This window comes from Falco rusticolus, chromosome 15 (assembly GCF_015220075.1).
Source record: "Falco rusticolus isolate bFalRus1 chromosome 15, bFalRus1.pri, whole genome shotgun sequence".
Taxonomy (NCBI): domain Eukaryota; kingdom Metazoa; phylum Chordata; class Aves; order Falconiformes; family Falconidae; genus Falco; species Falco rusticolus.
Genome location: NC_051201.1, coordinates 3793632 through 3820992, shown reverse-complemented (window position 1 = coordinate 3820992; position 27361 = coordinate 3793632). Strand labels below are relative to the sequence as shown.

At 46.3% G+C, this 27361-nt stretch overlaps 1 protein-coding gene across 4 annotated transcripts; it reads left to right on the top strand.

The window, feature by feature from the left end:
* The first annotated feature begins 82 nt into the window (after positions 1-82).
* On the top strand, positions 83-26697 carry LOC119157941 (hepatocyte nuclear factor 4-beta-like). Of its 4 annotated transcripts, none has more exons than XM_037409359.1 (11): positions 83-292; positions 6342-6413; positions 6751-6922; positions 8793-8887; positions 16505-16611; positions 17701-17856; positions 18422-18509; positions 19328-19480; positions 21179-21415; positions 22064-22177; positions 23223-26697. In XM_037409359.1, the coding sequence occupies exons 1-11, from the start codon at positions 178-180 to the stop codon at positions 23357-23359; spliced, it is 1446 nt and encodes a 481-aa protein (XP_037265256.1). In that variant the 5' UTR covers positions 83-177; the 3' UTR covers positions 23360-26697. The 4 variants fall into 4 exon arrangements, with proteins under 4 accessions (XP_037265256.1, XP_037265255.1, XP_037265254.1 ...); XM_037409358.1 differs by having other exon boundaries at positions 83-367; positions 23435-26697; XM_037409357.1 differs by having other exon boundaries at positions 83-367.
* Positions 26698-27361: the final 664 nt, after the last annotated feature.

Genomic DNA, 27361 nt, shown 5'->3' with positions numbered 1-27361 from the left:
GTGCCGGGAGGGCACAGCTTCGTCCCCTCTCTGCCGGCGCGGGGAGGGGACAGCGGCGCAGCTGGGTAATGATTTGTCATTGCCAGGGCTGGGGTGTCTCTCTTTGCCGAGGAAACCTTGGCCGTGATTGACAGCAGGGCTGTTTTTTGCCGCTTCCCTTGCTGTTGAAAAGTAATAATGAAGCTTTGTCAGTCCATCATGGACATGGATATGCCAGATTACGTCGATTCCTTGGACTCCTCTTATACCATGCTGGAATTTGACAACCTTCGGGTGCTCCCCAGTAACACCGGTGAGATTTCTGTTCGTTTCCTCTTGATTTACCTCCGCCACCTTTGTTCTGAAGCTGAACACCTAGGAAAGGCAGGTAGGAGGTGTGGGGCAAAGGGTGGCAGGGGTAATATTTAAGCGGCTGACCTGTCAACATCTGTTGCATCTGCAGTTACGTTGGGGCTGCAACGGGACCCCTGCTCGTGCCAGTGCTGTTTTCATTTACTCTTTTCCTCGGTGGGCTGAGCGTCGCATCCTGAAGAGCTCACAACGTGTAGCAAGTGTTGGTAGAGCTCTTTGTGGCCCACCATGGGTTTGTCCCCCTGTATGACTTATGAGAGGATTTATTATTAACATTTCTTCCATAAAATGTGTGTTTCATTCCCATATATGATGTAAATTCATATTTAATCCTTGGGGAAAAAAATGCCGCCTGAAATAGCATTTGTCTATTGCTCGGACAATACACCAAGTGTCCAATCTAACTTGCTCCAGGTACTTGGATTGAGAAGCAATATCCAGATCATTACTTGCCTTATATTTTTTTTTCTGGCTACCAAGATGGTCTAAAAGCCTTTACAGCACACAAAGAACTTGGCGAGGCGTGAGTGTTTATAGGCAAAGGCTTCCACTTTGCTCACAGAAATAAAGCGTATCACCTGGTACTTAGGGTTTGGGTAGTCAAAAGTACTCTGACGTAAAGCGAATGCTGCTCTGTGAAATTAACTGTTCACTGTGTGAGGAATTAAGGACGTTTTAGTCACATAGCATAAAACCGATCGTGTAACTAGAGGAGATGCCAATGTTAGCAATGCCTTCGGAGAGTTTTGGCAGCATTTAATGTAATTTGTTAAGAAGCTTAGTGAAATTAAGATGGGATTTTCAGGGTCTCATGTTTGCTCATTAGCTGTCTCCTCAAAAGAAATCAGAATTTCAGTTAGGGCTATCGTCTACAATATAAAACGATTACACTTATTATTGTGGAACATGGAGGGATGTCAGGAGAAAAAGTTAAAAGGCCCTAGTAAATTAGAATTTAAAGCTGACTTCAAGAAAAGCTCTGTCTGTCCCCAAGTAAAGGACTTTCAATATATATATTTTTTTTGCCAGCTCCAGATAGACTGGATCTTATTTCTTATTCTTGCAGAAAGGTTTCCATCTGCCATCCTCCTCCAGAAATGTTATTTAACACAGATGTTTCTCTTTGTCACTTGCTGCTGAATAACAAGATTTTTTTAAATTTTTTTTTACTTTTTAGAGTGGTACAAATTTCCTCAAAATTCAATATAATTTTGCAATTTAACTACCAAAACCTGTTTGGGGCTCTCTGTTGTTTCATGCAGTGGAACTGACAGGTTGAGTTTTTTTCTGAAGTCTAGCTAGATCAGTATTGTGTTATTTGACTAGCTGTTAATGAGTAACCGGTTCTCTTGGGAACTAGCTGTTTTGAAATTAACTTGTTTGTCTTGGGTAAGTGTCCTCTTCTACAGTTTGTAAAAATATCTTCAAAAAAGACCTGAAACGTCCATACGTGGATCTATATTGCTAACCAACTGAGTTCAGTTCCCATAGGTATCTCAAAATAACAGTTCACACAGATCCTCTCTAGTTTCAGAAATTCTTTAAAAATTGTTAAAATCAAGACATAATCTCATTTTAGGTATTTTAAAAAATATTATGGATTGTTTTAAGCCATATCTTTCCCATTATGCAAGATTATTTCACCTCCTAAATGTAATGGCAGTTCTGCCTTCTATAAACAGGAACAGGAAGGGGAGCAATATTTATTTTAATGGATTCAGGACTGTTTCTTAGAATCTGAACAATTTTAGAAGTGAAAATCAGAATACTTTTAAACAAGGTCATGCATTCTTGAAAGCAACTGTCTCCTCCTTTGGAATATTATTTCATCAAGATTTTGGGCTGGTTAACGATGCGAAGCACTGCCGGTGCTAAGCTTTCTGTTCCAGGAAGCTGCTACCGTTTCGAGATTTGCCTAGATACATATTTTGACTTTCCAACCCTAAGTAGCCCATAATTTTCTGAATATTTTGAAACTAATTCAAAATAAGGAATATAATCTATTATGGGAGCGGAGAAGGAGTATAAACAATTGCCTGTTTTAAACAGGAAGAACAGCAAAAGGAAATGAACAAAAATCGATGTTAATCCTGCTTTCCTTCATAAAACACGTGTTGTAACTGCAGGAATTTTCCCGTTCTGTACAAACTTGTTTCCTTTACCTTGGCTGGCATTACAAGCCATGTTCTCACTCGGGTTTTATGTGCTGTTAATACAGATTTCCTCGCGCTCTTGTCAGAGTTGTCATTTTGCTTAAAATATGGAGCATTATTGAAAGACTGCACTAGTTCTTTAGCCGGGTGTCAGCGAACGCTTTCTCCCACGGTGGTGGGTCCTTCTCCTGCCTCAGCACTCAAATGCCACGCTGATCCCTGGGACTTTGGCTGCCGAAATGCCTTTCCCAGCCCCGCTGCAGTCCAACCCAACGCAACCGTCACCAGACCATCGGGGGGGTTGGCAGGGCCTGACCATCCCTCCAGCTGCACCCGTGCTCGCGAGGAGCTGCGGCCTCTTCGTCATTGCTACTGTAGGATTTGGGAACGTGAAATCAAAACGATGTTTTAGATCTCAGAACCTCCCCCTCTATTTGCTAAAAGCTGAGGTAGAAAGTGGCTGACCTGCACATGGCCAGGGCTCCAGGGCTAGCCCCCACCCAGCCCTACGCCTGTATGCACAGGTTTCACAATTCTGGCTTTGGCCACCAAGTTTGACCGTGTGTGCGTGCCCTAAACCCCTGTTTATGATCTCTCTACAGTCTAGCACAGCACATGTAATTAAGGGATTTGTTAGCTGTAAATCATGTGTGCTGAGACCGGCTTGGATTTCTGGGTAGGTAAAAGCAAAAGCCATTCCAGAAAGTATTGCAAGGTAATTCTCCTACACAATGTGCATCTGGAGGAGGTGTAGCCAGGAACATAACTGAAAGGAAAAGCAGCAAAGAGGTCTGCAGTGGTCACGTCTGGTGCAGAGCTCCACCTTTGAGTGGAAGCCAGATACCATTCCCCAGCAGCATCCTCGCTGAGACCATCCTCACTGTAACTTCTTATCACTGTAAAATCTGGCATCTTCATTTTGGCCTGGTTAGGTAATACCTTACATATGGAGGCAGTAAGTAACGAAAATTTCTATGCATTTGGTTGACCCCAAAGCTGGTGAAGCCACGGCGATACTTTCACCGGTGCTAGGCAGGCTGCTGCACGCTGCTGATCTATAACTCACAAAAGATGCTTGAAACTTCAGATTTTTCTGCCAGTGCACGTCTGGGATGGTTCCAGTGAGGGGTCTGGCCAGAGCTATGGGTCTTCAGCTCAGCCTGGGACCCACACAAGGTCAAGATGAGTTATGGTGTCTTCTTGGAGAACATAGTCAGCTGCACCTCTCCAGGAGAAATTTCGGAGGCCCCATGGCACAGCTCGGGAACTGTTCTGTTACACCACAGTGATGAGTGTCTATAACAATACATGCCCCTGAGCATCTCTCTCCGGGGCGGTGAGGACAGACGTGAGCTCGTGTCAGCTGTCGTGAGCCAGCTGGGCTCTGACCACATCCACCCTAGCAGCCCTCCAGCACATCTCAGTGCGGTGCTGAGCTCCAGGTGGCAACCCCTCTAGAGAGGCACAACATGTTGAGTGAAGCTCTCAGCCTCGTTCACAGGCAGGCGACTGTCCTGGCAGGGATCCTGGAGTTCCTCTGCCTTTCCTAGCAATGATCATTCCAGGGAAAACCCAGATATTTCCCCAAATACTGGGTGGGTTTGAAAGCCACATCGAAACAGTCTTCTGATGCACATGATATCATTTGTGCCTTTGCTCTTCTCTGAGCTAATTCTCATCTGGAACTCATCATTACTTGGTGACAGCCAGGATTTTGTAATTAAAATTTATCATCATAATTAACGTGTATACTGGCTTAGGGTTCCTTTTTTATTATTATTATTATTTCTGTTCACATTCTCAACCAAGCTGAAAAGGACATGTGGCCACCTAACAGCTCTTAGCTTCGTACCTGCCCTAACGCAGAGCCACCTAACTCAGCCGTAGCCCATGGGCTTGTCTGTGTTTTCATGGGTACAAGTGAGGCAAAATTTGGTTTGCTGATTACATGGGCCATCACGTGCTCAGTGCTGATGGTCCTTCCTCCAGTAATGCTTGGTTTAAGGCCAGATTATTAATTTCTTCCTTATACCAGAAAGCAGCTCCTCCTATGTCCTATTCACATAAGGGAAAAAAGTTTCCTCTGGTGAGTAAAAGTTTTCCAGCATCAGGAACATTTTGCAATCTGGACCCAGTTGAAGGATGCTGGTTTGCTGGAGACCCAGACTGTATGACCTTGGCTTGATTCCTCTGAAGTCAGTAAAGAAAGTGTGAGTGGAGCAAAGAGAAAATTGGCCTTTTTATCTTTTTGTTGTGTAGTTTTTTAAATAGAATCCAGCACAATCAGTGCGTTTGTTTATGGTCATATGTTCCTTCAGAAAAATAGATGGAGCAACAGATGCATGAATGTTTAGCAGTACGGTTACTCTCAAAGGAATATTCTAGTACAGTTTGTTTAATACTGAGTTATCAAGCAAAATGAAATGAAGCAGCATTGTAAAAAACCTAAAAATCAATGTAAACTGCCATTAAGCCCCTTTGATGCAGACAATGTTCCCAAAGGAGCCAAGTGCCACTTACTGACAGATGTCAGAGCTGGGAGCATCTTACATGGATTTTGGGAACAGGTAAATCTCAATTCCTGTCATTATGACCTAAGAATGATTTTGATATTGTCATTCTTCCTTGTTGTGTTGCTCCTATCTTGCTACAACCTATTTATTTATTCATCCATATGTTAGAAATTGAGATATATATCAAAAGGGTCTTTTGAGGGAATGAAAGGAAGTCTGACCTTTGCATTTGTGAAGCTTTAGCTAAAAATGTCTTAGTCTTAGCTAAAAAGCTTTCCAGTTCTTGAAAAACTAAAGCTTTATTGGCCTTTTTTTATTTGGCTTTTGATTACAATTTTCATTGCATAGTAAATATTTTCACTATAAATTTTTGATGTGTATTCATACGCAAAAATAGCCTGCTCTCTCCCTCCCCCTGTATATATGCGTGTTGTGTGTTGATTACCCAAAGCTATTTTTATGCGTTATATGTAGAAAACTTTCTCTAGTCTGCCTGGATCAGAGGCCAATTCCTCCCCTTTGAGTAACTTTCTCTAGGATTTGCCTTCGCTCAATGCAGCAGCAGCCGAGCCGTGGCCATCCCACCCGTCCCTTTGGCGAGGCAGGAGCTGTCTCGTCCCAGGGACTTTGCCGGGGTCGCTCCAGCACGAGGTCACTCCCCGGGTGAAGAACACGCTCCCGGAGGGGTGGTCAATTCAATTCACGACACCGTCCTGCAGTCAGTGCCCAGGTCAGGACAGACTCCACAAACATTCCTCCTCTCGGCAAGATGTAAACACCGTCATCTGCGTCTTCTCAAGTGTCTTTTTTTTTTTTTTTTTCCCTCTTTTTTTCCCCAAGCTGTGCCTCAAATTAGGAGGATTAAGAGGGCAGCGAGTCTGGTGGTTAAGGCCGAGGGAGAAGTTTAAAGGGGAGTTTTCAGCAGTGTATACACACAGCCCAGGCCGGGCAGGGGCAGAGCTATTCCTGCCCCAAATGAGTGGGTGCAAACAGAGGACATGACAGAGGGCATTCATATGACCTAATTTTAGGTCCCTAATTTAGAAGGTTGATCTTCCTGCACCCCTCTATTGCTTTCCAGTGGAAAGCAATGGGTATTCAGAGGGCAGTTCAGAGCAGGAGCCAGACGCAGAAGAACTAAAGTGACCCCTGTGGGAGCTGCTGTCTCTGTCTTCCCCGCAGAGGAGCTCTCCAGAGCAGCCTTTTCTCTCCAGCACCTCTGCCCCGTGCAGGCACTTCATCCTTGCTGCCTCTGCTGTCTCTTCTCTGCTTCCCATTCATTAAAGTTAATGTTGTTCTTTCCATTGTCTTCTGTGGGCACCAGCTTTGAACCATGTTCTCCAGGTGTCTGAGGAGGTGGCTCCCCATCCCTCAGAAGCACGTATCTCACATCCAGGTAAGGTTTCCCTGCATCTGCCAGAAGAAGTAGTGGTAATTGTTAAATTCTCACGAGCATGTTGGGTTGCACAGCTTGAAATCTCTCTGTTCCCTGAAGCAAAGCAGAACACCAACACCAGCAGCCGAGCAACCGAGTTACTCTCGGTTGGTGTTGGGAGAAGCACCAGAATCAGTCTGGAGGCTTTACCAACAACACATACTGTGTGTACACATGTTGGGGGGGGGGGGGGGGGGGCTGACTCAGCACATGCTTCACTTGGAAAAAGCAACTGGCTGTCAGCTGATGCTGGTTTCCATCACAGAGGGGTCTAACGGTCCCTGTTCTCTGCCCTCAGATGCCATCGCAGCCGAATCAGCAAACACCAACCTGCTCACCAATGGCATCAGTTCCCTGTGCTCCATCTGCGGGGACCGGGCGACCGGCAAACACTACGGGGCATCCAGCTGCGACGGCTGCAAAGGCTTCTTCAGGAGGAGTGTCCGCAAGAACCATGTCTATTCCTGCAGGTACCTGCTCTTTCTGCAATAAATACATACAATTTATTGATGCTGTAAATAATTTGGGGTGGAGATCAGGTTGTACCACAAGGCCTTTATCCTCTATCCAAATGCCAAGTTACCATGCTGGGAATGCTAATGGGAATATTGCCATTTAGTTTATGGCTGGAGGATGGGGAGCTAAGGAGTAAAATAAGTCCTATTTCATCTTGGACCCTGACATCTTTTGTGGCACTGAGCAATCTCTTCGGTGAGTTCACCAGCACTGCTTTCCCCATGCTGTAAATCAAGGGAAACTTACAGACCTGAGGTTTAACTGGCGTGTGTAACGTGTAAGTACAGATAGTGGGTGCAGAGTGACACCAAGACCTTATCACAGCCCAACAAGGGAAAGCCGAGGTGGCAAAGGATGAAAGCTCCAGAGATTTCTTCTGCAACACAGTCTTTCTTGATTTTCCTGGTAAAAAGCAACAGGCATCCAAGAGCCTGTCACCTCCAAAGCCTCCACCCCCCCACCGTACATTAAACTAAGTACGCTGACATACAGTTGATGTTTTTACAATCATTCTGAGAGCTGAGTATGGACCAGAGATGATTCACATCCACTTTGGCACACAGGTATACCTTTGAGAGAAGTTTTTACCAGGAGGAGGCTATAAATTATAAAGCAGCTATCTTGGTTGACCTCAGAAAAATGAAGTTTATTTTAGAACAGGAGGAAGGGGAGAAAATCCCCTGAATACACTCAAGCCCTTCATCTCTAGTTAAAACTGGAAGTTTTCTTTCTGTTCCAGAGCTCTTCCTCCTTTAAAAGCATTTCAAGTTTTTTAGAACGTGAGGCGCCCTCTCTTTCAAAATGCTCCTGGGGTCCTTATCACTCCAGGAGGCACCAGCCATGAAAGAAACTGGGGGTGACAGCAGTGCCCACCCCAGGAACTGTGGAATCCCAGCAGGAGGCAGCGACATCTACTACTGGTTTCTTTGCAGTTTCAGCTGTCGGTCTCCTGGGAATGGAGTTGTTGCCCCTCCCCAGGAATCCATGAATCTCTGTGATATTTGGCAGCTCAGGGAAGGTCTGCAGCACCGAAGCCAAGCGAATGGCAAATGCTCGCTTGCCTGCAAATCCTTATTTGGTGAGCCGCGCTGTGCTTAGCCCAGCTCAAGTTCTGCTGTTTATCACAGACGTGAATTCCTTGGGAAGTCTTTAGGCCTTTCTACCTTTGGCTTTTTACCAGTCTGGGAAAGTGTCTCAGCTTTTACAACTTGATGATGGTTCAGGAGCAGCCCACGTTGTCTTCTCTCTGCATGGCAGATTCTTCTTCCCTCACTTCACGCAACATGGCAAGGGCTGCCAAGGCTACGTTGGCCACCCCTTGAACAGCACATAGACTCCTAAATCCCCCACTGAAATGAACAGGAATTAGGAGGCCACATGCCTCAAAACTAGGCTGCAGACACAAAAGCGCTTGTGGTCCATAATGTAAATATTCTATACAAAGCAGGACAGTGCCAGCAAGTGGGATTAAACAAGCCTAGACACCAAACACCTAATAACTGTCTGAAAGTGGGAGATGAGGTTCGTACACCAGCACAACTTGAGTCACAGCCGTGCTTTCACAGCCAAAACCATCGCAGTCCTCCAGGGTGGGTGGTCTGAAATCGCCGTGCTCCCAGGTGGCAGGAGCAGCAGTGGGGATGGTGAGGAACCGGGCCAAGCCAACGCTGATTCAAGCCGTTTCTTGCAAACCTTTGGCTCTTCTCTAAGTTCACTCAGTGCACAGCTCGGTGGGGTTTGGGACTCTATGTGGAGCTGCTCGGGGTGAGTGGGTTGCAGATGCCAGGCTGGTTGCTCCATCTTTTATTTCCCATCCTCTCCCAGGTTCAGCCGACAGTGTGTGATAGACAAAGACAAGAGGAACCAGTGCAGGTACTGCAGGCTGAAGAAGTGCTTCAGAGCTGGCATGAAGAAAGAAGGTAGGTGCAAAGGGACATTTCAGAACTGCCTGCTCATGCCTCTTGCACTACTACTGCAGAGCACAGTGGAGAGCAGTGGCAGCACTGGCCTGGAAAGATGATGTTCATGTGTCACAGGGAGATATTCCTTGTTGTTGCCCCTGAACCCCCTGTTTCCCACCTTATCAGATGACAGTTTCAGCGAGAGCCTGTGACAGTATTCACCCATCCTGGGCAGCTGGTCTCTCTGGGATATTTTTATACTGGGAGAGGGATGGGCTTCCTCAGGGTTCATTTGGTCTCTAAGTGCTTCACAACAGCAGTTCCCTTGCTGCATACCTGCTAGTGCAACTCCTAACCGCAGCCGTGACCATCTCAGTGAGGACCTGCCATCCTCCATCCCAAAAAAGCCCACAGCTGGGTGCTGCAGGGTAGTGCTTGGTGGTTGACCTGGCTGGTGCTCATGTAGCTGGGTGCAGCCCTTCGGGCGAGGTAGAGCCTGAACGTGGTGCCTTACGGTGCCAGAGCTGCTCCAGGCAGCGTTCCCAGAGGCAGCTGGCTCCTGTGTCCCCAGAGCTGGGACCTGAGTCAGACCCTTCGGCAGTGCTGCCCTCGTGGTGGCTGTAGCACAGCTATAAAGCCACTGTCAGCACTGATGCTGGAGGGTCAATCCAGTGTTGGCTGGTGCCCCTTGGTGCACTGCGCGTTGGCTGTGGTAAGGGGGAGGTGGAGTGCTGTAGAGCGGTTGGGTACCAGGGAGCATCGGAAAGCGTCCTTCCGATCCGACGCACTGAAGGACATACCAAGTGTTACAGTGCCTAATGCGAAGCAAGAGAAAACCCACTTCTGTTAACCCGTGCCTTACCTCCCTACCACCAGCTTCCCCGGGCAAGTCTGAGACCTACGGTAGCATTTCTGATCTCTGCTCGTTCAGTGTTTGTGTAGTGGGAGAGCGTAGGTGATACTACTTTATTTACTCCAAGCTTTCTGGGCAGAGGCTGCGTGTGTACACTGAGTGCTTAGTAAAGTGGGGGCCCAGCCCACAGCAGATGGTACATCCCTGATGTGCAGGTAGTTGGCTGATGGTTTCAATGCTCTTCATGCTTCATTTGTGCCGATTTCCAGCCCACTGACACCTAAAGGATGAGGGAGCTGGAAAAGAACTTGAGAGTTTCTTTCCACACCGCTGAGTTAAACAGCCCCTACCCAGGGGGTGAAATCATGGTCCCACTGAAACCAAGGGGAAATTTGTCACCGATTTCTGGTAATTCGTAAGGTTTCACTGGTGATGAAGAAACCTCTCCCACCTTCTGACCATATGTTTTCCTGGAGAACAAGGGTGTCTTGAAATTTAGCATAAGTCACGGATGTAGCAAAAATGCCTGCCAGTTTAATTTAGGAGAAATGTAGTAAATATAGCAGATGGGGTGTGTGTGTGTGTGTGTGTGTGCGCGGAAATAGCCCTCAAATTGATGAAGGCCAACCTGAAGCCAGCCTGGTCAGCTGTAGATGAGGATAAAGCCAACTGCCAATGCAGCAAGCTTGGAAAGGCTGAAATCTGGTTATCAGCTCCATTCTTTGAGCTGAAGCATGATTTTTATTGGTTTTATGGTAAAAGTTATAAAACCTTGGCTCATGCTGTCATTATTGATTGCAGCTCGATGGCAGATGACTCAAGTTCCACATAGTCACATTCTTTGAAACTCTTTTATGAGTGCACAGTCAGGTTGTGTGCTCACAAACCGCTCGTGTGTTTGGTAAGGAAGGGTTTAAAGCATCTTGAGCAACTGCTTTGCAGAAATTAGCTTAGCTGACCAGAGTTATATCCAAGGCATGTGTGCAGGACTGTGAAAGAAATTTTCTTGCACAATTGTGTGCACAAAAAGAACGTAGCTATTTGCTTTAGGGTGGTTCTAGATTAATATTAAACAGTATTGTGAAGTATTAGGGGAAAAGAGAAGCCATGTCTTGGAACAGAGCAGTATTAGGAAGATACAACGTTTGTACAAAATCTTTTGGTGGCACGTGCCAATTTGTGTCGGGAGATCACAGCTGTGACACCCACACTCGCCGTGTCCCCTCGTCCCAGCCCTGGCACGCAGGAGTTTGACACGCTTTCTCTGGCACACCACTTCTCAGCCAGCCCATGTAATAGCAATCAGACTTTCCAGGGTGTGGTAACAGCATTGTTTATTCACAGCCGAGGGGAAGAAACTGGGAACGATCCTTTTCCCAGCCTGCCTGTGACAGTGCACCTGGGGGGGTGGGGGGTGTAGCAGGGTTGTGTCACCCTCGATGGTCCCCTCTGCCACCGCCCCACTGACCCACTGCTGACAGGCGTGTGTGCAGCCTTGGAGAACTTGCTGTTCCCCAGCAAAACTAACTGATAAACCGGAATTTTGGATCTAGTGTGATTTTTTTTTTTTGGCTTCCCCCCCCCCCCCCAATCTTCCTGTGTTGTAAGACATAATATGGCACATTTGGATCTTTATTTTTCTTTCCATTTTTCAATTGTTTCTTTGGAAACAATTCTCGTGGATAAGAAATTGTGAGGAGCTGTATTATCTAGCCTTGTAGAAGGGAAATGTCTGTCTAAAGAAGAAGCCGTATGATGCAAAAACCCGGGTTAGCTTTAAAAAGACTGTCTATAGTAAGTGCTGGGCGAGGGTCTCAGCACAGGCTGGTCCTGGGAGCACAAGGGGTTTGGGGCAGCTGGGAAGAGGTTGTTGAGAAAAGCATCAGTGGGGTCCTTTAGATTGTCTTGTTTTACACTCTGAATTGGATCCTGCTTTCGGAAAGGACCAGGACTGTCCCACACACGAGCCCTGTGCTTCCAGGCTTGTGCATTGAGGTGGGATCCAGGTTCCATTGATGCCAGTGAGAGCAAGAAAGGGCCAAAACTCGAGTCTTGTGGAAAGTTCAGCCCCCAGATTTCCTAGAAATTAGCTCATTCAGAAACACTCCTATCCCAATTACATTTTTGGTATCAATAATTCATTTTAACTACAAGTAAGCAATCAGCAAAGTTGGGGTAAGGGGAGAGGAAAAGTCTTGCTTGAATGCAAACCTCTTATTGTCCTCTGAAACACCACTATAATCAGGTTTTGAGATCTGTACCAGAGATTCATGCTTTTATTCTTGTTTTGTGGTTGAGGCTGGGACTGTACCACTGGGTGGTTTGGTGCTTTTCTGACTCTTTGCTCCGATTTTCTGCCTTTGCACCGGAGAAGGTTCGATTTCTGTTGTTTAGCACAACGTTACCAGACAGGTTTTTGGTCACTATAGCATCGGTGGATGTGTGCACCAGATACTTAAACGCCCAAAGAAAACAGCAGGATACTATTTTTAGCATCTTACTGAGATCATATTTAACCTTGAATAAATTAGCAGGGTGTGATTTTTTTCAAGTGAGCCAGGTCATCTGCTCACATGGAGTTGAGTATCTGAAAACCTGGAAGCCTTTTGAAATGCCAGCACTGCACTGTCAGGATTCAGTGTGCTGGTGGAAAAAAGAGGGGTTAATGTTTAACCTCTCATCCCCTTTAAAGTAATTTATGAATGTACAGGAACTCCCTTAGTTTTATGCAGAACTAAAAAGAATTATTGTATCGCTTACTGCCACAACACAGTGGGAAGATTTGAGGCTATTTTTTATTTATTTTTGTTAAACTGGGCAGGTTTATAGGACAGTTTTATTAGTGTTTCACGGGACCTCTACCTTGTTTCGTACCTTTTCTTTGCACATCTCTTCTGCTAGCTTTCAGAAGTCTGGGACTGCGGCTTATTGCAAAGATTATGGAAAAGATAAAGGTTCTTCCCCACTTTACGATAGCCAGTGAAGCCAAAAGCCTGTGAAAGGATTAAATGTGCGTGCACCATTGGGATTTATTTGCAAATAAAATACACCACACCTACAGTATCAGAGGTAGCTCGGGGAAAAAAAATATTTGCGCATGTAAGTTAATCAGGGAGCAGGAGGAGTAAATCGGTGAAGACAGAAACACTGTGACCGCTGGGGACTGCCAGCACCTCCCTCCTCCTGCTCTCTCCTTGTGCCATTTATTAACACATTTCTGACTCCATTGGCATTGAATGAAGATGTTTGTATGGAGTAATAATGGGACTGGTAATTCCCATGTAGGCAGGCCTTTAACCTCTGCAGTTACTGTGGAAAGTTACTGGTTTGCTCCTGTCCCCTTGCAGTCAGCGCCTGTGCCTGTATTTGTTGGACTCCCTGGAGATTCCTCACCACCGGCTCTGTACCTATGTGGCAAGGCAGCAAGGACAAAATGTTTGGGAAACACGGGTTTGTTGCAATCCCACAAACACACCGCTGTTTGCTCAAGAGCCCCCGTGCGTGCTCCGCAGCCTGCCCGGCTGCCGGCATCCTTGATGTGCTCACGGCAAAAGGGCCCAAGCTTGCGCCAAATAACAACCCCCCTCCGTCGGCTCCTCTGCGTCAGATGGAGAATATGTTTGTTTTCACATCTGCTTCCCGCAGCCAGGACATGCCGTAGCCATGGACAATTCCCCGGAGGGGGACACGGGTACATCTAGCCCTCTTGCCCCTTTCCCCAAGGGAAAGCCCAGATCAGGACCGTGCTGTCCCTGGCCGGCAGCATCGTGGGGACTCGCTCCCACTGATGTCCCCTCCCGTGGGGCTGCAGTGGCCCTTCATGGTGTTTATTGGCTTCGGGAATTGGAACACTGTGCAGAGGACAGGATTAGAGGGGGTGGGGGGGTGGGGGAAAGGCAGCAAAGCTTTTGCCAGGCTCATACTGGACATAGTAGTCCCTGGGAGGCACTGGGATCCAGCACTGGGATTTTAGTCCTTCCTGCAAGTTTGCTGAGTTTTATTTCCTGCTAAGCCAAGATTACACCTGAGCCAGAGTGCCCGGTGCACACCCCTCCAGCACTCGCGATGCCTCACCACGAGTGACCTATCCCTTCCCTTTTACAAGCACAATAAATATAGCAATATAATTACCCCACAGTAATAGATTAATTTTGTGGCAGGTAAAAAATTAACTGCCTTTTGTATCTAATTCCATCACATCTTGGGTACTTTCAGCGATAACACCCAAATCACCTTGAGAAGGTTGGTCTGTACCATCCTCTTACGCTTGAAGATTGAGCTTATCGGAGCGTGAGGGAAGCACTGAAATATGGCCCATAAAAGGGCCCTGGAGAAAAACAGGCTGAGGCTTCTTAAAGGAGTCTGCCTGGGTTTGTAGGACTTAGGTAAAATCAGATGTGTAACTCAGCTGGGAAAGCAAAATTTGTATCTTTTAAGTGGAGAAAAAAGGCCCCATCCCCCCTAGGGAGCGATATCGGGGAGCATCTGGTATGAAACCAGGCATAGAAGGTTGGGTGGGGGCTCTCCAAGGATGTAATTCGGGCTGGCTTGTTCTACTCGGTGCTGGATGCTGCTGCTCCTCTTTCTGGTGTACCAAAAAGAGCCGTGATGGATTAATCTGTTTTGAAGATTAATTATAGATTATGGCTTCTATAACCACCTCCAGACTGGTGGGGATCCCCAGTGGAACAGCCTCTTCCATCACCCTGCCACGTGTAGGGTGAAGTACGCTGCTGTCTAAGGTAGGTGAGCAGAGCCTCCCGAGGGCTGTGGTTGTTTTTTCTCTAAATAGATGTCTAATTGCCTGTATGCAGTATCCACAGCCTAGGAAGGCTTCAGCGACACGTATGTGTGCTGCATCTTTTACAAATCGATGTACCCATCCAGCCGCTTGCTGGCAAGGTTGGCTCCGAGTCGCAAAATGGTTTTGGTGGCTGAACCCCAGCAGCCCCCCAAGCACACCCAGCTCAGTGGGGAGCAGGTCCCAGCTGACAGCCAGGCTGAGCCCCAAACCCTGAAAAATAAATACTGTGCTCCTGCCGATAACGGGGGATATTGATTTTTGTCACTGTTGCTTGTTCTCTGCCCTTTCACTTTGTTGGCCTCTCATCAGAGGCTGGCTAAGAAATTGATCGGTGGTTGGACGTGAGCTGGCAAACACCCACCTTCCCACCCCACGTGCGGAGCGGTGCCCACCTCTCCTCCTTTGCAGGAATTCAGGGAAACGTGCCCCGTGCAGAGAGTGATGCTTGCTCTAAAGCAAGGCCCAGCAGCCAGGTAAAGTCTCAAAAGAGTGATGGTGAAACAATTTTGCTGACTCTGCAAAAAAATGGTTACTGGAAAGATCTTCCCCAGTGGCCACTTTTGAGACAGAACTATGCTGTTTCACATCCAAGCGGTTGAAATGAAAAGGAGCCTGGAATTGCTGTATGAAGGAGGAGGGATATGTTGCATTATCACCATGTGCTGCATCTTCCCACCCCCCCATGCTTTAAGGACCTGACAATGGCCTTTCCAAGCAGATGTGGGAGCTGCCAGCAGAACGCTGCCTCTACGGTTGGGCTCCTTCCTCCAGCCCCACGTGGGCTTGTTTGCTGCTGGATGGAGGCAAAAGGGCTTGGGGGAGAAACTGACACTGCAAACAAGGTTGGACTAAGTCTAAATTCTGCTTTTTTCCTCCGCTGTTATTTTACTTGGTGGCTGCAGTGGAGGCGAGTCAGTTCTTGGAGCTTGTGTTGCAAAAATAAGCTGCCAAAGTGCAGTAAATCCCTTATGTTCAACTTGCAGGGTTGACGGAGCATGAGGCTAGGTGTGGCTTGTGCTCCAGGGAAAAGGATGGTTTGAAAGGTGGAATGGGACTCAAGAATTCAGTGGTTGGTTGGTTTTTTTTTTAATTCACCATGGCATGGCCATAGCTTTCTGTTTGCAAAAACACCAGGGCTGACCCTTGCTTTGCTGTGGTCACGATAGTACGTCCAAGGTGAGCTGTATCACTGTCATTAACAGCTCAGGACGCTCAGAGCTGATTTGCAGCAGGGATCTGCAGGGTGCCAGCAGAGCTGGAGACAAACCTGGCATGGTGCGCTCCCCCAGCTGCGTGCTGGCATTGCTGCCAGGGTTACAGGCTCCTTGGGACCTGCAGTGTGACGGGCAAGGCTGAGGGAAGGAGTTTTAATTGGGAATCGGCAAATTTAAGCTTCCTTTCTTTGGAGCCTTAATGAGGTGACTGTTCCTGCTCCCCATGAGAGGTGGTGAGGTCCCCTGGGGGACCACCAGCTGCGATGCCTCAGGGGCAGGGGACGCTTCAAGGCTGCTTTGAGGTGGGATCAGAGGATGGCTTTGCCAGTGCTGCCATAAGGTGAGACACAACCCCACGAGCATCCTGCTGTACCGGGAGCTCAGGAGTGGTCCTCAGCACAGACATGGCAAAAAGGGTATCGGAGGCCAGGACTCCAGCAGCGTGGGTGCATTGCCAAGTGGAAAGGGTTGACACCAAATCCCCTGAGCTGCTTCAAACCCACTAGGACCAGCTAATGTACCACCGAGGCTGCTCTGACAGACCTATCTCCCTCTGTTGCTCCTGTGCTCAGTCTTCTTCCTCTCTGTTGGCCTTTTCCCTTTCCCCAGGGCCTGTTTCACCTTATTCCAGCACCCAGCCAGAGTGGAGGGTCTTGCAGGCTCTGAAGCCCCATCCACTCTTGTTTGGGGACCACAAGTAACAGCAGCCATCGGCTGTGTAGGAAGGGTCTTGCTAACAGAGCTTCTGCTTGCTCTCCTTTCAGCTGTGCAGAATGAGCGTGACAGGATCAGCATTCGCAGGAGCAGCTACGAGGACAACGGCTCGCTCTCCATCAACGTGCTCACTCAGGCCGAGGCCATGGCGCAGCAGGTATGAAGTGCGGGGAGAGCCCTCCAGCAAGTACCCGTCCTTCAGCTGTTCCACATGGGCTTGTGAGCCCACTAAACCAACCAGGGCTGGACCTTCTTCTGCCCTTGGACGGCTTTTGCACAAAGCCACAGAGAAGAAAATGCATTAGAGGTGTCCAAAAGCAGAAAGCAAAGCCCCTCAGTGCATTATCAAGATGACAAGTCCCGCAAGGAGTAGATGCATCCTTTGGGGTGGAAGGTGTAAAGCCGCAATTCCACGGGCTGAGGGCTGTTGCAGACCCCAGGTCCCCTCTGCCTGCAGCCTAAATTTTCACTGCACCCCTAAAAACTCATTGCCTTTCCCACAGAATTTTATCCCTCCTTGCTGCATACTCTGTGCTGCTCAGGACATAATGTTCCTGTCACGGTCAATTATATCTTTTCTTGCAAATTCTTTTACCAAGAATTTTAGGAGAGAAGAATAGAGCTAATACAATTGCTGGGCTTCAACGAACGCTGATTGCTTTCTTATTTCATGTTCCACAATGAATTTCACCCTGTGCATCCTTTAAATTCTTATGCAAATATCCGTTCTTCACTGAAACATACGGTCCAGCTGTTGCGTATTACATGCAGCAATGCATCCACTTCCTTTCCAAAAAATACGAAGTTTTAACCCTCTCCCCCCCCACGCAGCTCTTCAGAGATTGAAATGGGTGTTTCGTGCCCCAGCCAGCACCCTGGGGGAGAAGGGCTGGGTGCGTGAGTGGGTGATGGGAAGCTGAGACCCGGTGCTGCTGGCTACTGCTAAACCAGGAATATCACCCAGATTTTGTTCGGAGCCAGCCCGGAGAGTGGGGAAGGAGGCGGAGGAGGGAGGGGTGTCTGTTGGGGCTGAGCACCACCTCGTGGAGGCTCCACCGTGGGCTGTACATCGGACGGTATACACTGCTGAGCAAACAAGCGTGCAACCGCAACAGCAAATGCCTTATCAGTGCCCCGGTGAGGTTAATGCCCGTGAAGGCTCCATGTTATCAACGAATTGTTGCTATGGAGGATGACAAAGCAGCGCTGATCTGGTCCCAGTGTAACCGGGTTGTTTCTCTTTCAGTATTCATCACTGAGCCCGGTGCACAGCACAGACATTGCTATGAAGAAGGTTGCAACCATCAATGATGTGTGTGAATCCATGAAACAGCAGCTTCTGGTGCTGGTTGAATGGGCAAAATACATCCCAGCGTTTTGTGAGCTCCCACTTGATGACCAGGTAAAATGCAACCACCTTCCCTGCAAACCCACCGCTTTCGATAAGAATTCCCAGCCGTACCTTTCAAAAGGAAAGCCTGACATTAACATATAGATCATCCTATGCAAAGCAATACACCACCAAGAGAGGAAGAATAATTAAAGGACAAGGGGTCATTTAAAAAGAAGTCAAGTAGTCAAAGTCCTAAAAATATAAGAGAGTTGTTCACTCCAGTCTGCACAAGGACCCAGTCAAAAAAATACTGGGTTTCCCTTTATTGGTACCCAATAGTTGAATATAAAAGCTATTTATTTCCTAAGAACTCAAATTACTCAAGCCCCTCTTTGCTTTTTCAGTTGAAAACGTGTTTATTATTTTAAATAAACTTTTTATTTAGTTTGCCATGAACGCAGCACTTTGGAGAAGTGAAGATACACTAACAAATTCTAGCTTTTAATAGTACTTTAGCTGTAGATCTGACATATTTAAGCAAACACCAAATTTGGCTGGATCTAAACAGCAGCTCAGTGTCCTGTTCTGTGCTTTTCCGACATAATACGATTTCTTTCTTCTGTGCCATCTCCAGGTTGCCTTGCTCAGAGCCCACGCAGGGGAACACCTGCTCCTCGGGGTGGCCAAGCGCTCCATACCATACACCGATTTTCTGTTATTAGGTAAAGTAGGGAAATACATTCCTGCTTTTATAGTTCGTGCACTCGAGTCGTTGCCAAGTATCCTGCCTGCCTGAAACCCTCCCTGCGCTCCTGGGCATGGTCTGCACGTCTGGCTCGAGGCTAAGTGCAGGAGGAGGTCTCCAAAGTGTAAAAAGGAACAGACAAATTCACGGGGACTTTCACAACTGTTCCCTTACTGCTTTGAAATTGTGGCTGAGAAAACACCCAATGTTCAAATACCACCTCAAACTGCATTGTCTTGGGTTTGTAACTGAAATTTCCAGGACAGAGGCAATGAGGTATTTGGGTATTGGTGCTTAAAAATTTAGCAGAAAGCCCTAGTAAAAATTACAGTGCAAATAGGTATTTCCTTTTCCTGTAGCTCTCTGCCCCCAAGAACACAGGCGTGATTATTCTTGGAAAAATGAGAATACTGACCTTGAAAGCCACACCTTAAAGAAAAGAGGGAGGGAGAACTTTGTTTAAAAAAAAAAAAAAACAACAAACCACCAAAAATAGAGATACAGCACCACCGGCAAACAGATGGTAGGTATAACAGGGGGGAAACCAGAGCAGAACGTGGAGCAGGCTTTGTGTATGGTGTGGGTGCATCGACATGTGCAAATGAGTTAATTAAGGACCAAAGAATGAAATCCACGGCTTGTTTCTCAGTCATAAGTCTGGGTATGAAATCTGGAAATCTGCTACATGTGGGCACTGGGAATATCTGGCAGCATGCCTGGGGGTAACTTCTGGATGAGACCCTGTCCACAGAGCTAGAGCGAAACTCTGACGGCGTATTTCTCTTGTCTCACCAGGAAACGACTTCATCATCCCCATGCACTGCCCAGAACTGGAAATTGCTCGTGTGGCCACCAGAATCTTGGACGAGTTGGTGAAGCCCTTGCGGGACATCCAGATCGATGACAATGAGTACGCTTGCCTTAAAGCCATCATCTTCTTTGATCCAGGTAAGCTTCCTTCCCGATTGCCAAGCACGGGGCTTGTAAAGGAGTTGAGGGCTCTCCAACAACCAGGAAAACCCCTTGGCAGCAGCTCTACCTTCCACCCTGTCTCTGCTGTAACGAGCAACACCTCGCAGTGCAGCAAGGGCATGTTGGAAGTGACCTATCACCAAACACTTCACTATTTACCGAGTATTAGCTCCAGCCAGACCCATGTGCAAGACTCTGCAGACCCTAGAGGAGTTTTGCCGCTTCTGTAGCTTGGCTTCGGGAAAGCCCATCAGTCTGAGAGGGAGATGACAATTAAGGATGTATATGCCTATACTGAATTATGCACAAGTGAAGTGAGTCGACTGAGCAGTGGTGTGGAGCATCCATCGGGGTTCAGAAAGCAGCATTAAAACCCACAGAGAGCAGGGCTGTTAGAGAACCAGAAATGCTGGGGACGCCCGTTAATGGATCCTGCTGGCAGCCAGCACCGACCGAGGGCAGGGCTGAGCCACACGGGACCGGGAACAGGGAAACACACAGTGGCAAACAAAAACTTGTTTTGAACCTTTGCTGTATTCTCATTCCACAAACACGGGGGTTTCTGTCTCAGCCCAGGTTCCCCCCAAGCACGCCTGTTCCACGCGCGTACAGCAGGCACACAGCACCCCAGTCCCTTTGGGGTGCATGGCCCTGCAGCTTGGAGAGGAGATGGGAGAACAATCCTAGCTCCAGCAAAATCCCCTTCCGTCTTTGGAATTTATGAGCATAGCGAAATTAGAGTATCTTCCCTTACTTATTTTTTGCTGTGTTTGATCATTTGAAATCAGGACACGGGAGTTTTATAAACATCATGAACTTTGGCTCACAAGGAGCCTGCTGTAAACCCAAGTAAGGGCGCTGTCACCAAACTGAGTTTGACAAATGACCTTCTTGGTGGGTCAGTACCTCGGTGAGGCTTTAGATCATTCTGACAGGTGCTGTGATTTCATCTAACAGGAAGACATGTGAAGCTCTACAGAAGTGAAATCTGTTCATGTTAACAAGCAGGCATGGCTATAGAGTTACATGCTGACATACAATAATTGGTTAACCACTTTATCTAATCCCTTGGCATGATGATGGCTAAAATGTGGTGCTTGTGGATTCTTTGTAGACATTGAAAAGAGCGGTCTGGTAAGCCAGAGATCTGGGGTTTAGACAGCAGAAGAGGCAGGAGCAGAAAGCTGCAAAACCTGGCACTTCGCCCTACCCAGGGTGCACGTTTACTTGCTTAAGCAAAGCTGGACCAGTGGTCAAAGACAGGACACCCAGGCAAGACTCTGATGCGGCAGCGGGTGTCATTACAACATACAGGCACTAAACCTGCACCGAGTTAGTGGCAGTAGTTGGGACTCAAAGTATTCAGCAAAAAATTCCAGGCTGTTTCCTTGGGAGGATAAATATGGTTCAGCTTCTAAATCCTCTTCACTAGTGGCGGTAGCCACTAAAGTTTCTGTTTCCCCTCAAATTCCCCTTACTGTTTCCCTGATCCATGTGAGATATGAAGTAGCAGCAGCCCCATCCTAATCTGTCAGATAAACTTGGAGACTCTGACAGATAATTGTCAGAGGATCACTGGCATCTCATTCTTTTCCCTCTGCAGAGCCTGACTGACAGGGTAATGCTTCTTGGTTGCACAGGCTAGCAATTAACTTCATTTTTTTCCCTTCCAAGACTGCAAAGGCCTCAGCGAGCCCGGGAAGGTGAAGAACATGCGCTTCCAGGTCCAAGTCAACCTAGAAGACTACATCAACGATCGCCAGTACGACTCCCGAGGCCGGTTCAGCGACATCCTTCTCCTGCTGCCCCCGCTGCAGAGCATCACCTGGCAGATGATCGAGCAGGTCCAGTTCGTGAAGCTCTTTGGTGTGGCCAGGATCGATAGCTTGCTGCAGGAGATGCTGCTGGGAGGTACAAACCCCGCTGAGAAAGGACAGCAAAGTTATTTTATTTCAAAAGTCTTCATGTCTGGGCTTACATCCTTCTCTGGAGGACGTATGGTAGAGGGAACATGGTCTCGGGAGGAGCAAAGTGAAGGCTCAGGTTGAACTGCAGCTTGAACATGGGTCCTTCTCACTCCAGTCCAAAGCCCAAGCCATGTCTTTCCAGCCCATCTCCCCAGATCTGACCCAGGATCAGTTTTATAGAAATGGGTACACTCTGTGGTACTTCACACCGCTGGGGCACTTGACTTTTAGGCACCCTACCAAACTGCTGCGGTTTGCAAGAAGACAACACATTTTTTTGTTAGCAATATGCAGAAGTTGTAACTTTATGGGAAACCCTGATGAGAGCAGTAACTGGGACACCCACAGACAGATGAACAGTGGGTGGATATTAGCTGAAACCCAGACACAGCGGGAGGTTGTCCCTAGACAGTGGGAAGGCTGAGAGCAAAGAGGACAGCCAGAGCAGGAAGGCAGCAAAGGCGAGCCAGACCAGTAACCCCCACCCACAGAGGTCTTCCATGTTCTCTGAAAAAAAGAGATCTGGCCCAGAGGATCTGGCTTCTTGGTAACTAAGTAGAGAATGATGTCTTTTCCCACTTCCGCTTCCCAGGAACCACCATTGATCTCCAGTACCAGTCAGGACCACCCAACCTCAACCTGGAACCGCTGCCAGGACACGTCCTCCCAAGCAACATGAGCTCTGTGATTCACACCGCTCCAGACCGTAAGTGTCCATTTTTATGCTATTAGTGTCAGCATAATGAAGGGACTAGCTAGGAGAAGCAGTTAAGAAAAAGAGCTTGAAGGGTTTTTTTCATAAGTTTAAGCATTACACTTGAATCAGAGTGCATAGCCCCCCTTGCTGGCTCCTTTACATGCTTCCAAAGAGAAGCTGAGATTTGCACAATAGCATGATCCAGAGGGATTCTGAGATGCTACTAAATATCACAGTTTTTTTTTTTAAAAAAAAAAAAAAAGCAAGCAAGCAAGCAAGATCAGTGACAGTGTGTTTCTATGAACGTGGACAGCACTGGGAAATACCACAAAGCAGCACACAGTTATTAGTGGCAAAAGTTTCCCTACGTAAAGTCTTGCTTGCTGTCAGAACACAATACGACCTGAATACAAGACTGTCTCCAACCACTCTGGGCAGTGCTGCGAGGCAATGGCTAGTAGTTAAGGCATTTACCGCTGTAGTAGTAAATGGACCATGCTATTAAAAAAAAAAAAAAAAAAAAAAAAAAGAGAGAGAACATAAGCTGCAATTTAACAACCGCTGCCACGTAATCACAGTGTTGCGCATATGCAGTCTCATTCTGCCAGCTACAATCACACACCTCTTGTAGCACATTTTGCTGTTTCTCAGCCATGTAAATCTTGGCATCATATATTTTAGCTTGCTTTGATTTTTTTTTAAGCCACCTTACAGCAGGGGAGACTAGAGAGATGCCGTGTTCTGAAAAGGAAGCATAGTGGCTAGCAGGCTGAGCTCTCCTCTGAGGAGAGGAAGGACTGAAAAGCCATTGGGGCCATGTGGTGCAAAATTCCGAGCAGGGTTGGTGCCTGCCTGCCAGCGCGCCCCGTGCCTCACCGCACACCAGGACGGAAGCCTGTGCCAGAACGTGCCTGAGTTTGGGCTGAATCCCCCTGCCCCATCCCCCAGGCTCCTGCTCCTTGGTTCATGGGCTGGTTTGCTGATTTTATTTGGGCACTGCTCTATCAAACAGCATCCAAGCCCAGGTTAATTCTGTTTCTTTTCTCTCCCACAGCATCTCCTGAAACATCCCTTCCATCTCCTTCTACGAGCACAGGCAGTGAAGACTATAAACTAGGTTCTAGCGCAGGACCCAACGCCGTAGTGCAGCTCTTACCTCAGACAGTGATACCCAAGCAGGAGATTTTATAGGGAGAGATGGAAGGAGAAGCTGGGAGCAATGTGGAAACCGTGCTGAAAGTGAAAACGGGCCCTTTCTCTTTGCAGAGGCAAAGCCCAGCAACGCCCTGCCTGTAGCTGGATCTGTCGGGCACACTCTTTCCCGTCCGTGAGACAAGCACCAGGCACCAGGCTGCAGCAGGAGCCTCACCACGGGTCTTCCCACCACCGCCACCCTCATTTCATGGCATTGGGGTTAATGCTCTTCTCAGCAGGACCGAGACCGTAAGCTCTTTGGAGCGGGGATATCACATTGCATTTGTTATCGCCTAGCTTGGTGCGATCACAACCCTTTAAAAGCCTTCGGCCGCTATCTTCATAAAACCAAATGTCTTAGCTCCTGGTAATCGCCAGTGAGTACAGTGTGTCTTGAATTGTCAGTATGAAAAGGTCTATTCCCATTAAAAATTTCATTACACTCCCATTTCTCCTGCTGCATATCAAAAATACCTTCCAAACCCATTAGCAGGCCAACGCTTTCTTATTCCACACAAATGTCTCATTCCACACGGACCAGTTAACGTTTAATGCTGATCAGTTATTATTTGTGGTCAGCAATGCCAACATTTTGTTATTTTTCCATAGTTTCCAGTATATCTGCAGTCCAGCTGTGAATTGTTTGATGCACCCTCTACTTTGTGTGCACATCTAAGCTAGCTCCAAGACGGCACCAAGGATCTCTGCATCAAACCCTGGCTGCCTGGTAAAGCCCACCACTGGCAGCAAGCTCGAGAAGCCATTGACTTACCAAATCACTGCTTTCCATCTTCTGCAAACTTTTGCTGCAAACATATTTGGAAGAAGCAACAGCCATAACAAAAATGCCAAAAAAACTTTTTCCCAGCACACAGACAGAATTTTGCTGTAGTTTTCACTCTCTTTGTAATAGCTGCAAACTAAACTTCAAAGCTCTAAATTAGCCAAAAAAGGCTAATTTATATACAGGTCTCCTATGAGACATTTATTATAAAAGATGTATTTAAAACATAAGGTGCTTCTGCACTTAATGAAAAATATAATCAGCAGTAGGTGACCAATTATTAACCATGTTACAGCTACTTAAATATGCCCAACAGCTGACTATACAACCTCACATGTTCCTAAATCGTGGTCATTGTGTTACAGTGTTTATTTTGAATTAATTGGACTTTTATTAGACAGCAGATTACTGGACTTTTGCTCAGCTGTACAGAAGTCAAACAACCTCCATCAGGCAGCTCTTGGGGGACCAGGAGCAGCTGTTCCCAACAGTAGGACACGATGGAGAATTGTAAGTTCTGCAACACTGGACAAATCTGTCAACCAACGCGCATCTGCGCTGATGGCAGAAGAGGTGCTGGTGCCCAGCTATGGCTTTGCGAAGGTTGTTTCACTAATGCTCGTGGAGCACTTTGAGAACCTCAGCTGGACAACACTGCAGAATGCGATCTTACTGACTGAGAGAAGCTGGGAAGAGCATACGAACTTTCAGCAAAAGCAGAAGACTGTGCATTTCATTCCTTGGGGAGGTATTTCAGAGTTGCCATTCTACAGCACAAAAGAGATCTGAAAACCGTTGAAGACTGGGTTGAATTTCACCTAGGATCACTGTTTTATTTTTCTACTGTCTATGATGAATTTGATCTGACATTCTATGCTGATAACTTTGATTTGAAACAGCTATATCTGGAAACCAGGTTCCAGTGCAAGCATTCCTGCTGCATGACAGATGCAAGGTACTTAGGTAACATTGCTTCCCGTTCCTCCATCATGTAGATCACATTACTTTTCTAGAAATTAAATGTACATTTATACCTATTAATGGTAAGAAAATAAATCTATGAGGGAAATAAATTCAGTATTCTCATATTTCAGATGGACAGTTTGCCTTTTTTCTCGAATTCCAAACCAAGTTTTCAAGTTTCTCTATCGGCTTCCGCAATACAAATACCTTAGGATTTTCACCTTAGGGATTTTGTTTTCATAAAAAAAGAATCCCCTAGGGCTACAAAGCCCAGCTTTGAGACCAATGTAATTAATCTAAGATATTACCTGATAGAAGACAATAAAATTGTCCAGGAACAAGTAGATTTCAGATTCAGCCTCCGGTGTTCAGCTAGTCGGGTGAAGGTTAACAGCAAGAATAATTTACTGTCTCACAGGGGGCCTGTATTAAGGGGCAGAACAGAATCATAACAAAAATATCTTTCTGGCTTCCCTATGTCAAACCTCATATTGTTATGGAAACATATTGTTATGGAATGTTATGGAATTGTCTATTTTATTAGATTTCTACTTTACTAGAATAACAATTTTGTTTACTGAAGAGGTTCAAAACCATAACCTAAAAATATTTTAGTTGCCTGGCAAGATGCCAGCACTGCTTTGTCAGAATACGAATCATGCATCTCTGACAGTAAAGTCCGTAAATTATCGATTTCCTTACCAATTATAACATTTGGATTTATTAACACTGAACCTAGGTCTTATATTAACTTTATCCTGCACTGCAATATTGTAAGAAATTGCAGAAATATTCTGGAGGTGCCAATTATCACTTATTAAGAAACTAAGACTGTGATCGCTTTGATGCATGCTGGCTATTTTCCACAACTCTATTTGGGTGCACCAAGAGCAATGTGCATTTCAGTAGCATATATGCCACTGCAACGCAGTCATGCAATACTGCAAAAACTGAATTACAGTATTTTCTCCATGAAGAAATTCAGAGCACAAGAAAAATAATATTAAAAATGTAACGAACTTACCAGCCAAGAAGCACCAATCCATATTCAACCACAAAGTACACTGTATGAATCGAACTGTTACTCTGTTCAGAGGAATAACACTTAAAAAAATATAAATACAGAACTGTAATGCTGGTGCATTTCATTTTAGTGTTATTAACAGAGTCAAGAATCATTTTATAGTCCAATTTCTGTATTTCAAAACCTATTATGCCACTTTCTTTCTCCAACAGCATTGAATACATTCACATATTGACACAGAGCCAATAGAAAGAAGTGAGAACAATCACAGAAACACAACACTTCAGCATAGGATAGCTGTAAAAAAGTCTGTAAATGTATTCTCACTTGCCACTACTGCAGTCTAAGACTTCAGAAAGAGTTCATGAAACAACCTGACATTACGACTAGAAATTAAACAAGAAAATAAAAAGGAGATAAATTAGCAGGATCCATCTGCAGAGACATCTGTTCCATTTGGAGAGTAAACAAGCTCTTCCTTAAAATATATGTAAACACAGCACAGCCTAACTGTTGTGGCACATAAATATAATCAAATCATTAACCTGCTTAAATATACAAGAAGCAGTGGCACAAAGTTCACGTTTGGAGCTATTTTCTCCATGGAAACAACAGTGTATGGGAAGTGTGATATTATACCCAGGAAAGGTACCACAGTATTTTTTAGAATTATTGCGAACAGGAAATTAATTGCTTCCAATCTCCATCCTTTACTGCCTTTCTAAACTTTGTTTCCAGTTGCTCTGTTAACATCTACCCAAATTGCTGCTTTCTAGGCTGCATAACTGTCTTGATATCAGTTTCAACCTGGTCACAGTTTATATGTAGACAGCCTTCTCTGGGCCCAAATAAATATTATATAGTATTCTTTAAGTTCCAGCATAATTAGACTCAAACAGAAAACTGAGCTCCTCCTTTCTTTGCATCTGAAACTACAGAAATAGTGGAAAAAAGTCAACATTTGCGCAGCGAAACTAGGAAGTCCAAATGTGTATTTTACACAAACACCTTGCAAGTGTGAAGCCTGAGATACTTGGTTAAGAATTTTCAAACAGCAAGTGTTCACCCTGTGTTTTCTCACTCAACTTAGACAAATAGGTCCTAATAAGATAAGCAGTTACAGCAGAGGATGCAGAAAAGGAAACGCCCAAGGGCTAAGCAGTTAGCATAGCTTAAAACCCTTAATAAGCAGAGTAGCATCTTCACTTTGGAGCAATATCAGCTGTTA

Bases quoted from the DNA above. Each gene is read 5' to 3' on its own strand.
- LOC119157941 (XM_037409357.1), top strand. From the start codon at position 178: ATGAAGCTTTGTCAGTCCATCATGGACATGGATATGCCAGATTACGTC. The intron at 6,923-8,792 runs GTACCTGCTCTT...ATCCTCTCCCAG, and splicing joins AACCATGTCTATTCCTGCAG to GTTCAGCCGACAGTGTGTGA. The intron at 22,178-23,222 runs GTAAGTGTCCAT...TCTCTCCCACAG, and splicing joins GATTCACACCGCTCCAGACC to CATCTCCTGAAACATCCCTT.